Raw genomic sequence first — 15,962 nt, forward strand, 5'->3', positions numbered from 1 at the left:
TGAGCAGATGCCATGACTATCTGGATCTTCTTTTCCTTCATTTGAAGGTGTTGAACTTGTTAACATTTTTGGGGCGCAAAGGAATGGACCAGGTAAGTGGGGTAAGAATATTTGTAACTAGCATGGCAAGAGTCGTCGCAGCTGAACAATTCTTCTCCACCGAGGAAGCTTAGAGTTGCCAAAATCCCGAGGTTGAAGGAGGAGAGAGCAGAGGAAGAAGAGGAGAAAGAGGAGGAGGAAAAATGGCGAGAAATCAAGAAGAGAGCAAGTGAGGGATCCCCCAGCAAGGAAGAGGGAAAGGCAATTTATTCCATTCTCAAATGATATCCTGAATCTAAAAAAATATCAAAAATACAAAAAACAAGGTGCACTTTTGTTGGAAATTTCTCAAAAAAAAAAATCATTAGAAAGATATAAAATTCTTCTCAAAATGAAAACTTTGAATAATTTAATGTAACAAAAAAAAATAATATAAGACAACTATAATTTATATTTTTGAAGAAGCTCAACTTAGGGTTCAATGGTTAAAGATAGATTCTTACCCTTTCTTTTCGATGGAAGAAAAGAAAAACTGTTTCTGAGGCTTAAGAACTGTTTTCCTAGGGCGAGCTCAGCTTCTATCAGGAAGTGCAGGAGGAACAGTCATGAATCCAGGGGTGCAGAAGTGCCAACGAACTAAGCACAAATCAAATAAATCCCTGGTCGCATTATATGTCATCATAAACCCAGCAAAACCTTCTACCTAGCTCTGAACAAAAGGGAACACACTGAACATTTGTAAAGGATTCTTTGGTCAAAGAATCTTTGTGCTTCAACAAGAATCTAAATTGCAACATGACGTTCCCAAGACAATTAAGAACTAATGCACCAAAGCTCTACATTCCTAATGAAATGGCTTGACTCATGCATGTGGCAACTCGAGCAGCTACTAAGCAACTCGCCAAAGAATGGGGACTATCCAAGTATGAAAGAGAGGAGATTTCTTGAAGGCTATGTAATATCATGTAGAATCATCTTATAACAACAATAAACTTAATTTGCGCTAGAGTTTTTATATCTGGTTTTCGTTTGGCATCCGACTTTTCCCTTTAATTTTCTGTTTTCCCTGATTTCCAATTTATAACAGCTAATAACCATCAAATGACCCTTTTTACAAATCAGTACGGGTATTAGTAAGTATTATAACTTTCAGATATCAGCGACTGTCTTAATGCAACCTCTTTCTTTTGATGAAATAGAAAACAGGAGCCCTGTCTGCAAAAACCAATCTTCCATCATCAGTTTGGAATTCATATTGCCATGCCGGGCCAAGAAACCATGACACAGCCATTCCACCTAGCAAGCCACCCAGCTGAAATCATACATACAAGGGTGTTACATCTGAACGTGCAATCATATAATTGAGAACTAAATAAAAGCTAAACTTTATGGCGACTTACATGACCCCAGTTGTCGATACCCTTGGAAAGAAGTCCAAGAACCTGTGGGATGGACTTGTCATAAAAGAAGACGCAACTTATGACAGAAGCTAGTAAGTGATTACCATGTTTAATGCGATGACTTGCGCAATGTACTTTAAATCCTGCTTTCCGTCCCCAATGAGGCCTCTATGCCTCAAAACAAATACAGCAAAAGAACCAACCTGTATATATAAAGAAAATAAACATAACATTACTAAAGTATGCTTTGGTAATGGGAAAAGAAGCGGGTATTTAGCAGATATATATGCCTTCAAAACCGAACAAACAAAGATTGACTACGTAAACACATGATCGAGGCAAGGTTTGGAAAATGGACTGTACCGTGATACATAATGGTATTTTCCAGTATGTACTACATGTCATAATGCCTCACGTAAGCAAACCATGAGTAGATACAAGAGCATACCGCAGTATATATTATATTGGCACACAACTGGTATGCCACCATTCTGTGGTACCTACCGGTATGTATTGCATGCCATACCTCCCTATATTGGCAAATTATGAGCATATACGGGGTGTACAATGGTACATACCATGTTGGCATGTTACTGGTACACCCCCGTAACCATGGTAGAGGATCAGAAGATGGTAGATATGAACTTTACAATTAATATCAACAAAGTTCCAACAAAAAAAACTATAGCATAAAGAAATTATCAGAGAGTTATATCCGTATAGTAAATGCATGTATTTTAAAGCCCGATCATAATCCAAAATGAGCTCACTAATGGCAGGCAAGTAATCAAATTCACAGAGGTAATGCCTTTTATATAACCACAGATGTGAGGGATCATGTATGTAAAAGATAGGCAGTATATTAAAAACTACGACAATTGAGTGAAATGTTATGAAAAAAAAGAAAAGAATAAGTGAATAAGTAGTTCAAGTAACCAACTGTGAAAATAAATTTACATACTACAAGTTCAAGAAAAGCATTTAGAAGATCGCTAGTAATTAACAAAGAATAACCTAATGCATAATTGACAAAACTCTCAAACTATTGCTATGGCATAACATGTCTTAACAATTGTTCGATATATTAAATTTGATCTGATTAGATTATTAGCAAAGTATACCCAAGTCAAGATCTGTTGATGTCCAAAAAATCCATATCCGCTTTTAAAACAACGGCTATAAATGTGTTGAGGGACTCATGTAGCATAAAAGGCATAACTAAAAATATACTTACTAATCCAAAAATGGCTCCAGATGCACCAACAGCAGGAGATTGACAGAACCGATAACTCATCACCGAACCTAGTTTCCTTGCAAAATTTGAATCAGAACTTAAACCAAAGTAGAAGCCACAGTTGCATGAACACTAACAGTTTTATCTTCCAAAGCAGGTAAATGAGTTGTTACTTGCTATTGCTGAACTGAAGTAAATTGCAAGAAAACGTCTAGGCCCACTTAGTTTCTCCATAATGGGGCCAATGGAGTTCAAAGAAAAACAGTTGACCTGTAGAAGCATATCAATTAAACTCGTGATTTAACATATATTAAGACCAACAAGCTCCAGAAGACAAACCATGAGGTGCCCAATATTTGCATGCAGAAATGATGATGTAGCAAATCTCCATAGTTGTCCTTTATCAATCAGGCTATTGACCTATGTACACAATCACATAGTCATTCCTGAGTCAGGATAAGCTTCACATGGAGAAGTTCATCTAACATTTCTAACCTTAGCTCCCCACAAGAGCAGCTTTCCCTGGGTTGCAATCTGAGCTGCATAAACTCTGTGAAAACAGGAAAAGAATCAAGAAACTTAAAATGCTACTACTTGACATGAGTCAAGATGATATGGAGTAGCCTAGTAGGAGAGTGGCACCAGAATAACAAGACAAACAGAAAGGGGCTGAAGAATTAATTTAGCTTGACAACCATAGAAATAGATAAAATTAATTTTACTCATTTTCACCGTCATTATATTTAATAAAAAAAATGGTGGCTGCAGTTAAAAGTCGTTGCAAGAAAGAAAAGAAATGAAGATAAAAAAAGTCTCATTTAGTTCCCTTTCTCCATCCAAAGATTTTTCAACATAAACTTTGTTCACTCGTCTTACTGTTTCCTTTTAGCTGAATGATTATGTTAACCATTACGTTTAAATTCTATTATTGATGATTACATAATGTAAAAGATGAGGTCGTTGCTCTCTCTCTCTCTCTCTCTATCACAGTGTCTGTCTCTGCAACTGTGTTTCAAAGTAAGTCAATGACCTATGTCACCTGGCCCTCTCACATTGATATGACACTCTGACATATCTCAGTAAGAAGAAAGCCTTAGATGTTAAAAGGATCTGGTACACTGGCATCCGACACGAACCCGAGCCCCTGTAACATAGTTGATGACTTAAAATTTGTCCTAAAGATGAACATGGGCTCCCATTATCAAAATTTCTCATATGCTTCTTTCGTCTAAACTCATTCCAAGTCTAGGGAAACTCTCAATGTTGCTATTTGGTTGCATCAGGGTAAATAGCAACTGAAGCAGTACGTCTCCCCAGTAGCCATCTATTCTTGTGGGCCCCTCCTGCCTACAGTTGCATTAGACACAAATCTGGCACCATTTCATAGAGAAGTACCACCAGATTGACAGTCATAAAAACCTGCTTAATCCATCAATGAAGCCCTATCATTTTAGTGTCACACATCAAAGCAAATCTCATTTTGGTAAGGAAAGTTCCATGAGGCCCTATCAGTTTAGTGTTTCATATCAAACTCAATCTCATTTTGGTAGAAAAGTTTTGGATGATTTTTTTCTTTTATTTCTCTAGTAAGCATAAGGTTTGATGAAGCAGAGTTTCGAGAAAGCCACTACAACAAGCATTATTACATTGAGAGAGTACGATAATTAAAAGCTGCATCCTAGATTGACCTTATTCTTCTAGTCGTAGTCCATCGTATTCAGCTAATTTTATAAGTTCATAATGGAGCAATTGAGCATCTGATTAGGAATCTGGAACCATGGAAACCAAAGAAGAAAAACCTAAGCCTGACCTTGCTTGTGTCTGACTAAATTCTGACATGTTTAGACCCCTTATTGCAGTTTGTTATATGTGTGTTATGCATGTGTTCTACAGGTGCCCGTGTGTTTGTGTGCTATGCTTTCCTCAAGCCTCAAAAGCTTTCCTAGATAGTCAAAGTTACTAATCATTTCACACCAAAAAGAATGGCAGGCTCTGTAGAGACATATGCTTCTTCACGATTATCCTCCTTGCATATTTTTATCTGCTTATTGTTACAGTCGCTATTCTAGTAAATTTGGCATGAAATATCGAGTTTGGTGCTTGAATCAAATATTCTGTAGACAAGAATCATCGCAATTAAATTTTGGTTAGCTGATTTAAGAGAAGAAATTTATGAAAACTGAAACTTGATTGACCTACTATGAATTTGGAATTCAGAAGTTGTAATTGTCTTGTAGCAGTTACTATCAACCAACAAAACTTATAGCATCAATAATAGTAGGTAACTTACTTTTACATAAGATATGATCCAAAAAAAGTTTTAAGAATTTTTCAGCTAATGGCTCTCAACTTTACATGTAACCATTGTATCCTTGCCGAAGCTTAACTAAAGAAATTTAGGGCAAGAAAGAAACCTAAAAATATATTGTTGTAGGTTATCTAGTGGCCTTTGATCACTGGATTCAAGGATCAAAATAAAGGGAAATTGAGATTTTTGGTTGAACCCAAAACTTACGCCAAAAAATGATGTAAATCTGAAATTAACCAAAGCAGATATTGTTTGCTCAGGCTGATTTTCAGATATGTTTTCAAGTTGATACATGATGTACTCTTTCATCATCCATGAGCCCATGTCAAGAACCAACTGATTATATAACATACGGATCTTTGGTTGAGACACAATCAGACTGCAGTATTTGAAACCTTGTTCCTAAGTTTGAACTTATAAACCAAAGAGCCAAACTGAACACAAGTTCCTGGAGCAAAGTCTTAAAAAAGGGGGAAAAATATATGATAGCAAATCTAAGATCTCATCATTACTGACTGTAGTTAGGGCCATAGGCAGACTAATCAAATGAAGAAAAATAGTGATAACTGCATCCTCCAATACGTAGCCCATATATGCACTAATAAATGTACATTCCCCAGAAAGCATCATCTTGGAATTTTTTTGTAAAAAAGCAGGCATGCCTAGTCCATTTCCCTTTTCATAAACCTGACATATGTTTTGAAATAAAATTGACCAATAAATTCATGCAAAATAATGAGAATCCTTGTATGAATGTTCTACATTCCACATGCCATATATTAGAGTTTATTTTGGTTACTGAATCTGAGTATTAGAAAAAAGACAGGCTATATTAACATTACAACATCAAGTTTTAGTGTTGTAGCTTATACAGAAAGATTTTCTTAAGAAATAATCTAGTGTAGCTTTACCCATTTATTCTTGACAACTATCTATAGGTACATCATTAGCCAGATAAACAAGGACCTTTCACAGAACTCTGTATCAAGGATTTCAAAGTAAAAGTTAACAAGTAGTTGTCCCATGTTATTACTAAGTAGCTTTTGTTATTTATTGCATGTGTAGAAGAAAATTCTCTGTAAATGAGATGATCGAGTAGAAAAATGGGAAGAATACAAGTCAAAATCATGGTAAAAAGTGATTGAATTTGTTCAGTTTAAAACTTGGGACTCACAAAACATTAAGGGCGAGAAGAACATTGGTCCACAGCCTTCCATCAAAAGCATTCCCTTCAGAAGCCTTAAACTGCAACTTGCCCTTATCTATGAATCCCTTTTCAGATTCCTTCCCGCTGAAGAAGGAAATGCAAGACGAACATGATGCTGATAAACTGTCAGCTATTGTTTCAAGAAGAGAATATTTATTTAATAAATATGGTCTCCTACACCAAAAATCCTTGGTTCCAGGCAAGTTATCAGAACAATAAGCATCCTGCTGATTGCAAAAGTGACAGTGAGAATCAGAAATATGTAGGACATGCAAAAATCAATGTGTGGAGCATCCACATTCTTTAAAATATACTATTTATAACAAGCTTATGTCACAAAAACAATATGGACCAGAACTACACCTTCAGTTGAAGTGCATTAACAATGTATATCTTTATTTAACTAGATTCTGATAGTAAGAGTAGATTTTTGAATGTCGACACAGTTATGGCAATTGATCTGCCAGATATATGAACAAAAAACCTCGATGTTAATCATTGTAACTTACAGCCTCTTCAAATCCAAAAAACAATATATTTCAAGAACATAATGTAATTCTGAATTTAAACAATTATGTTAGACCTACCAGGTGCTTTAACACTTATCAGTGTCAAGTAGCTATATTTTGTCGTTGGGTAGCTTAGTAGTTATACATGATTTTTTTATAAAAAAAGAAAACATACATGACCTTGCTTAGTAGAAAGTGGACAGTCAGAGGAAGACAAAATCATATTTCATTTAAAATACTCAAATTATCAGATAATAATGACTTCAAAGACATAGTTGTGCTCATACATAACAATTAATAGGCAGATTTCTGTATCCTGAAATACAAAACAACAAAGCCATAACCAAAGTTGATAACCAGGGGCTACAACAGTATAATTATGTTGTCATCATTGAACATAACAACCAGAAGCATTGAAACTTGAAAGATAGAAGAAGGCACATCCAACTTGATAGGATGGAATGGTGCCCGCTGAGCATTTTGTAAGCATTCACAGTTTGTCAGCTTAAGAAAAACTTTTCAGAGGATCTTCCTGATGCCAATCCTAAGATACGGCTTAATCTTTGGGCTGAAGTCGACTGCTGATTTGGTTAGGTTGACCCATTGACCTGAATTTGCGTCAAGGTGGTAGCATGGAAGGCTCTGGACAAAGCATCAACACAAATAATAAATAGGTAAGAAGATAGAGGGCAACCTTGCCAAAAACCGACAGTGGATTGGAAGAAAGCCGCAGGCATGCCGTTCACCAGAATGGTGAATGACGGATCCTGAATGCATCCCATGATCCACTGAATCCACACCTCATAAAACCCCAACCTCGCCAAGGAGGATAGAAAGCTCCAGCTTATTCGGTCATAGGCCCGCTCCATATCCAGCTTGATTGCCATAAGACTCTGTCGACTCGGGGCTCTCTGAAGATCATGCATGAACTCCTGAGCAATAGGATATTGTCAGAAATGCTCCGGCCTCTCACAAAGGCCCCCTGCTCCGGCTTGATGAGTTTGGGAAGGATCTCCCTGAGTCTAACGACCATAATCCTCATAACGACCTTGTATGGAGTACAGTAAAGGCTAATGGGTCTATAATGGCCCGGCTCAGTAGCATCTTGCCTCTTAGGAATCAGAATGACGAAGGTTCTCTTCCATTCACTAGGCATCAAGGATGTGTGGAAGAACTGTTGGATGGAAGCCACCACCTCACACTAGACGATGGGCCGGTATCTTCTGAAGAAGGGAGAAAAACCATCCGGCCAGGAGCCTTGTCCTCCACTAGTGACCAAACAACCTCATGAATGTCCCTGAACGTGATTGGCCTGATGAGTCATCATTCTTGAACTCCGAGACCCTCACCTTGGGCGTAGGTTCAAATATAGGACTACCACTCTACGGCTAGGCCATCCACCTCGACCTAAAAAAGCTACAGAAGCTCCCAGTTGATACTCCATGCATCCTCTGTCATCTGGCCACCACTATTCCTGATGCTCCGAATTCTATTCTTCTGTCTTCTGATGATTATTGACTGATGAAAAAATCTGGTGTTTTGATCACCCTCTAAAATCCACTACACCTTGGACTTTTGTCGCCAAAAGTTCTCCTGTTAGTGCATAAGCGAGTGATGCAAGGCTAGCTGTGCTCGCAACTCGGTCAGGTACCCAGGTGAAAGGCCCCCATCCCTCTCCTCCTTAGCCCAAAGGCGATGGAGCCTTCAGTCTCATCCAATCTCCTAACGATGTCCCCTACCTCCTCCATGTTCCACCTTCGAATGTGGCGTTTGAGTAACTCGAGCTTGCAAGTCACTCTATACATCACATCCCCCCTAGGTCATACGCCAAACCTCCCTGACGATGTCCCAAGAGCGTGGGTACAAGAGCCAGATTTTGTCAAAGTCAAAGGGGCTATGATAAGGGATGAAGGCATCAGTACTGATGAGGATCGAGCTATGGTTCGAGCCAATGTGGGCTAGGTGATGAATATGGTAGTCCGAGAAGCGCTGGATCCACCCCACTGTGGCGAAAGCCTTATCAATCCTCTCCCAGACTCTCACTCGCCCCTACCGGTTGTTGCACCAAGTGAACCTCGGGCTAGTAAAACCCAAATCCACGAGTCCATTGGCAGTGATAAAGTTCTGAAACTCTCTAACCTCGGGCTTGCCTAAGAACACCTCCCCCCTGCTTCTCCTGCGGCCCATCAATATAGTTAAAATCACCGGCCACCAAGAAGGGAATGCCTTGCCACACTATGCATGCAAGACCCCTCACTCCACAACTCCCAATGCACCTTATAATTCGTACCGGCATACATAGCAAATAAATTCCAAGGGTTACTATTACCTTCAATAATCACCATAATGGCCAGCTAGTTACATCTATGAACAATATCGAAGGTGGCAAAGCCCAACCTCCATACTATCACAATGCCCCCAGATAAACCCTGAGACTCAATTGCAAGAAATCCCTAGGAGGAAATCGACACCTTGCTTGCTGAAGGCTTTGTCCAGACAACCTCATCTCTAGTAGGACAAACATCCGGACCATTCATAGACACTAATCTTTTAAAGGTGGCCCAGAAGGAAGGCTTACCCGCCCTGCCGCCCCTCCACAATTTCAGATCAATAGCTTCATTTTAGACAGTTGAGACTCCAACCAGACCCTTACCTTCATCCTTTTCCTTAGCCCTCATCGGGCCCACATCACCCCCGACATCGCACTCGGCCATCCCACAGACCAATCCACCGTTGGCTGAATCTAGCTTGTCCCCTACCAAGGCCAATTTCAATTTCCTCACTGCTCGCCCATGGTCGGAGTTCACCGTCCCAGAGTCTGAACCCTCTGATTCAACAGCTCTAGCAACACTGTCGTCCTCCACCGGCATCACCGGGATGCTTGGCCGGTCATCATCATATCCCGGCTGGTCCGAACTCCCGGACCCTCTGGCCTTTGTGGTCGCCTCCACTGTCGAGCCACCCTTCGGGCGAACCAACGCCCCCACTCCGGCAGTCGATGCTGAAGGCGAGGAGGCCCTCCAGTGTGAACCCATGCCCTCCCTCGGGGAAGAAGGGAGTGACACGGGCTTCAGTGGGCTCACCCCACGTTGGGCCTAAGAGAGGTCGACTTCTTTCGAGCCCAAGGTCCTCCACTAAGTGGATGGGCTTCTGGCCTACTTGAGATGGCCCGATCTAAAGAACGCCTCCAACATCGCCACATCCACACATCCAGGCCTGTTGGACCGACCCACCGCTTCGTTTTCTGGGCCCGGCCTGCCTCATCACGTGAGTCGACCTAGCCTCCAGTTCAGAATCGGGTTGACTATCTCGTCCTACTGTCTGAGCCGAGTCCGAAATGACCGCCTTCTCCAGTGACCGCTGACGAGCCACCTTAGACGGCTTCTACCAACCATCCGAGTCTAGCAACAAACTCAACGAACTCGGCCTATTCTTTGGCGAGCTCGAGCCTGATTGGGACAAGCCCGGGCTGGAGGTGGCCTCTGAGGCTGACTCGGCCGTCTTCCTCTATCGAGCCCCACTTCTGGTTGCTCTAGGTTGTCAGACCTTGGCTATTGCTAGCCACGGCCCGAACACATGACTCCTCACCAGCTCCGACCCCTCCTCTGCCGTCTCTGGATCCATCTCCACCGCCATCTCTAGATTCGTCTCCACCGCCATGGGAGCCGGCGATACCCTACCTCGCCCGTGGTCCTCCACCCCCGTCACCGGCGAAGGAAACCGACACTCCTCATCCTTATAGCCGAACCTCCCACATCGAAAGCAGAACGCCGGCACATTTTCATACACAAAGCGTTGCCAAAACACCCTAGTTCACCCTCAGATTAGGATATCATGTTTAATAGGATCTAGGGCATTGATCTCTAACTTCACCTGGGCATCTCCGAACTTTCGAACTTGCTCAGTGAAGTCGTCAAGAGCTATTGGCCAGCCCGTCGTTGCTGCAACCTCTAGAATCGACGCCTTCTCCACTACTCTAATGGGAGGCATGGTAGCCGGACCCAGACCATCGCCCTCTTGACTTTATCAACTCCAGAGATGAAATCTGGAACCCACGGTTCCATAGCCAGCAGCTGCCCAGCCACCAGCCATGGACTGTCGGCAAGGGCCGCATTTCGTCATCCCATGCCTAAACTGGAAGACGCAGTGCTCCTCCACCAACGGAAATGCCTCCACGTCGTAGTCCAACTTTCCTCAGGTCTTAAGATTCAGAGCGACCCACTCGGTAGGAAGCCTCCACCCCAAGCTACGGGCTAAGATCATCGTCATCTCCCAGGCCTACCGCGACGCTTTGACACGATCCTCTGGCGGCTCCAGAACATCTATGAAATGCCTCTAGAGGTTCTCTAATTTCTTGTTAGTGATCCAATAGCTCGTCTAGCCCGGTTGCCGGAGAGGCCCCTGAACCACATCAGATCACGTCCGGTTGCTCTCATCCTGTCCCGAGTTCATCTGATCCTCGCCGCCGGAGAATTCCTTCATCGGCTTCGCCTTGCGATCACCCATTCTCCTCGCCCAACACCTGTTTGCCGAAATTGCACAGACACCGCACAACTTTTAAAGCTTTACGACTTAGAGCGTGACTTTGATATCATGTTTTTAACTAGTTTGTTTACCTTAATTTTCATTAGCTATATTAACAAGAAGGGATCTTCGAAAAAAGCACAATAGTCTCACAAACTAGTGCATGGCATGTAAAGCTAGGTTTAGCTCATCTAATATGGATAGTATACTAGGGCACATATGATGGACCATTGATTAGATGTTTCATGCCAGATTTCAGATAATATAGTTTAAGAGCCATTACATGCAAAAAAATGAAGTGAAGCCAAACATTGCTGTCCGAGTTAATATCCAAGTGGGGAAAAAAATCAAAGGAGCATTTTTGTCATGGAACAAATGTGAGAAAGTGAAGGACATGGAAATAATTAAAGTTTTAAAGTGATTTCAATATAAAGACATGGACAACAAGTATATGAAGCTCACAAAAGCAAGCACACATTGATCTAATAGTTGGTAAGGAAGATACAGTGCATCATAAGGAAGAGAGTTGAGACAATGAATATTACCATATTATTGCATTGTAGGTTTCGACAATTCCCTAAAGATCCACACTTATCAGAAGGCAAAAAAATAAAAATCAGATAAAAGAATATTTCCACACCAATTTCGTAAATGGTCAAGATGTATGTGAATTAGCTATTCATAGCATCCAAATAGTCTATCGACAGGAGCAGTTGTACGAGATTAACATGTCAAAAGAGCTAGAAATACCGAGTGTAAACTGAAAAACAAAGTGCATCTTAACCCATACAAGATGGTATAGCCAGATGATAATACGATTGCTTCACAATACTTTTCTAAGAGCTCAACTGGAAATTGCTGTAACGATGGCAAAAAAATGAAGCCCTAGTGGCACACATTTTTCTCATGGAAATCATTGTACCAATGATTGCCTAACAATGCTATCTAAAGTTCTTTGCTGGAAACTACTGTCAGGATTCTATTAATATGATGATATATCAGCGGATATCACAGAAGAGCTATTTTTGTGATTTTGATGTATCACATATGGCAAAGGCAGGGACCAAACTAAAAAGTCATAGCAAAGACTTGAAATAGCAAATTATGAATCATGACATCAGTTATATGTAAACAACAAAGTGATCTTGTTAATCCAAAGGGTTAAAAATGGTACATTTTACCAATCCACAACCAAGTGAGATATGTCCAGGCATGGTACATAGGTTTCTACCACTGCATCATGTGTGCCAGTCCATGACCACGATGCACCAGCATGAACCTATACAGACTAGCACATACCCATATTCTTTGCCATGAGAAGTACCACATGACTAATGCAGCATGGAAGAGTAGAGTAGTACAGTTTGGTAAGGTACCAGATCATGGCCAATGTGGTTGCCATATGCAGTACTTTAAATCCCTGGTCTATTTCTAATATGCTCTTCAACTACCTTCCTTGCTTATAAAGTGCCCATTGGAATAGAAGTATTTTGGGGACATATTCAAGTTCAAAATATCAATTAAAATGCAGCGAAGAGGGACCAGAAAAGGAAAGTGCATCTTAAAGACAATCCACACATTGTAAAAGTATTTGACAAAAGCACATCAAGAAGACTGTGAGCTCTGGTGTGTCTTCTTTCATTGAAATTTGTCAAAAAACAATCTAATCGTATCTATCAATATTAGGTAATTTTTGTTTAATGACGAGTAATTTATTTTACATAGCTTATTTTATTATGAATCTTCTATAACGTAAAAATCATTGGATTTAGAGATGAGTAATGATAAGCCAATTGGTTCTTAGTGGTTGTAATTAGTTAAGATACAGATTTAGTGGTGTATGGTTATAGGTAGATATTGTAGACATGTCATTGCCCGTAATCATAATTTAGTGGGTAGTTGGTAAAAGGATAGTTGCTTTCATTGTTGTTAACTACATACCACTAACTATGAATGTGAAGAGAATAGCTTTGTTTTCAAATATTCTTCACCAAATAAAGAAACAGGAGTTTCAGATTTACTCAATTACACCAAATAGCCTGTTTCTCCTCTGGAACAACTTACTGCACATAATTTATCCTATCAAAATAAAGTACATACCATTTGGTATCAAAGCCTTGACCTGATTCATGGCTAAGACATTGGAGATCTTGGCATCAATGCACAATGATTTCAAGATAACTGAGACACCCGTAAGGGAATGGTTGGAGGGACATTGTCAATTTAGAGGGACACTGAACAAAATGGTGTCATGGTTAAGAAAATAGATTCCTTAAATGGGGAAAAATTTCAGATGTTGGTAGCAGCTATGTCATATACACACCATAACCAATGAAGCTCATGGTTATTACTCGTTCATAGAAGATGGGTCATCCAAGTGCCTGATTTTGTTAATTCATCTATCCATTTCATTCCTTGGAGTTTTCATGAAGAGATATTTTATTCTGACTGTATTCATAGTGTTCTATGAAAGAGAAGCTTGCGTGATCATAGCTCATGCACATGAAAGAGAGAATGGATAAGTTGAAACTAAAGCAATGAAGGCTTGGGATCCTGGAGGAATTGTGCATTTCTGCACTTTGACCTTGAGGATAGGGTTGCCTAACAAAGCCGGAATGCCATATCCTTGTTTTGTTAGAAAAATATAACTTAAATTGAAATCCTTTCTCCCCAAGAAACGGGATCTATCGAAAGCACATTCATTGGTGGGAAGGTTTTCTCTCCCATCCGGTCACTTTCTCCTCCCACGATTTGGATCTTGAAAAAGAGGCTACTTCTGGAATGCACTCTTCTAATTTCGAGAAGATAATCCATTTTTCCCGGACTACGAGCAAGGGGCAAGGGGGCCGATGCACCACCAGGCAAATTCAAACATAAATCCCATTTCTTGGGAGGATATATTCATAAGATACCTCTATCATTTCAAGCTCTTACGTTCCCATGTTTTCTCTTATGCCCTTATGGGGCAGCCGTACCTGAGACGGCCACACATTTTGCTTATTCGAAAAACTTAGACTCCTCACTCCCCTATTTGTTTGGTCGGTAAATTCTACTCATCAGTAGTGGCGTGCCCAACTAGTTATTTCTAATGGAACAGTATGTTTTATGCACTTCAACCTTGAGGACAAGTTCATATTGAGTGCACAAAAACATTATCTGCTTATTCTGCAAGAAAATATTAGATTTAAATTAATAGATCTAGGAAATATAACAGAATGCCCTGAGCGCATGCCTTTTCATTATATGAAGAGTTAGGAGGTTTGGTTCTCCTCAGTTGAACCAAACTGGAGGTCCAGTGCATCTCAAGTTAATAAAACTATATAATTGCATGTTTTTTTTTTATTGGAGAGGAAATCTAGCGGGATTGGACTTAGGATAACATCTATAGATGCATGAAAGGAAGGTGGCATGCCGAAATAAATTCATCCTACAAGAATTAAAGAAGACAATCTTCAATTTGGAGAGCAATTCTGCCGCAGTGGATGATAGTTGCACCGTGATGAGAGACGAGCAACACCAGGACACTTCTTTTCCTCACATTATACTCTTTTTCATCGATAGATTTATCCATACACAACTTTGATCACAATCTTGCAGAGGTCAAAAATATCAAATCCACCATCACTATTGCTACAATTCTCATTCTTAGACGATTCAATTCGATCGGAATTTCTAAAACAAAAGCAAGATTTAGTGATATATTTCAGAGAGAAGGGGGGTGGGTGGAGTTTGGGTTTCGTACCGGCGAGGGAGAGCAGAGGAAAAGAGTGAGGTGGGCGGGGAAGTGTCCGCGGACGAGATCGCCCAGCCGCAGGGCGGAGGCGACGGTGATGAGGTGCCCGGGTGTGACTCCTCCTCCTCCGGGCGAGGAGTTGGAAGCCGGCAGCCAAGGACGCGGGGGAATCGAGAACATCCTCTCCAAGGCGACTCTATTGACAGCCTGAAGCCAGCCGGAAACGCGCTGCGAGGGCCGCAGATGTACCTATACGGCTATACCCATTTGACGAGTGCCGACTTCTAGCCAAGCTTGGGTTCAATATTATATTTTTTTATTTTATTTATTTCTTTATTTATTTTCTGTTAACCACCAAATACTCGAATTGTATGGTTCGATTCCGTTGAAATCTGCCCTCATTACGATTCGGGTTAGCCCTTGAAAGAAGGGATGGTTAGGATGGAAGGTAAAAATTAGCCAAATTAACCGCTCCTAATCTCTCAAAAAAAATTATGTTTAAAAATATTTAAATATTTATTTATTTTAAATTTATATAGTAAAAGATGTTTAGATTGGAGGACACTCTCTCACCCTGTCTTGGCCTTCAACACCGATTGTTCATTATCCAAGTAAAATTATTAAAAATAATATTTTTAATCTCTCAAAAAATCATTTTGTCTCAAAAAATTTATTTTAAAAAGTATGATATATGTATATATAATATTATAAAAAATATTTTGTTGGGAGCCCTTCCACCCTTCTTGCCTTGAACACCTACTATTTATTATCAAAGTAAATTGATTAAAAAATATAACCATACCGGCGGTGATGGATGGTGATCATTTTTATTAGTTTACCGAGTGGACTTGTCACCCAGAATGGCATTGCGATAAATTTTATGAAATCTAAAGTTTTATTACATAACAGATAAAATGTATCTAGCATTCTTTCGAGAACAAAAATCTCCTGATGTGTGCACCAAAGAATATCGTATAGGATGGTCTTTCTATTTTGTCATACTTCTTC

General features: G+C 40.3%; 1 protein-coding gene across 3 annotated transcripts; it reads right to left on the reverse strand.

Annotated features, from left to right (window-relative positions):
* Positions 1-1,000: 1,000 nt before the first annotated feature.
* Positions 1,001-15,204, reverse strand: RBL10 (RHOMBOID-like protein 10). 3 transcript variants are annotated; one of them, XM_088711837.2, is made up of 10 exons: positions 14,964-15,204; positions 11,767-11,811; positions 6,156-6,412; positions 3,169-3,223; positions 3,013-3,093; positions 2,847-2,943; positions 2,674-2,741; positions 1,544-1,642; positions 1,440-1,481; positions 1,001-1,351 (listed from the first exon to the last, which is right to left on the reverse strand). In XM_088711837.2, the coding sequence occupies exons 1-10, from the start codon at positions 15,132-15,134 to the stop codon at positions 1,208-1,210; spliced, it is 1,059 nt and encodes a 352-aa protein (XP_088567963.2). In that variant the 5' UTR covers positions 15,135-15,204; the 3' UTR covers positions 1,001-1,207. The 3 variants fall into 3 exon arrangements, with proteins under 3 accessions (XP_088567963.2, XP_008797300.3, XP_008797301.3); XM_008799078.5 differs by lacking the exon at positions 11,767-11,811 and having other exon boundaries at positions 6,156-6,415; positions 14,964-15,203; XM_008799079.5 differs by lacking the exon at positions 11,767-11,811 and having other exon boundaries at positions 14,964-15,202.
* Positions 15,205-15,962: the final 758 nt, after the last annotated feature.

This window comes from Phoenix dactylifera, chromosome 15 (assembly GCF_051530095.1).
Source record: "Phoenix dactylifera cultivar Ajwa chromosome 15, Ajwa_hap1_PhDact_Kaust_v1.1, whole genome shotgun sequence".
NCBI lineage: Eukaryota > Viridiplantae > Streptophyta > Magnoliopsida > Arecales > Arecaceae > Phoenix > Phoenix dactylifera.

Coding starts and splice junctions, on each gene's coding strand:
- RBL10 (XM_088711837.2), bottom strand. CDS start 15,134: ATGTTCTCGATTCCCCCGCGTCCTTGGCTGCCGGCTTCCAACTCCTCG. Junction 6,413..11,766: donor ACCTACAATGCAATAATATG/GTAATATTCATT, acceptor TGCAATCAGCAG/GATGCTTATTGTTCTGATAA. Junction 1,643..2,673: donor CTGGAGCCATTTTTGGATTA/GTAAGTATATTT, acceptor TTATATATACAG/GTTGGTTCTTTTGCTGTATT.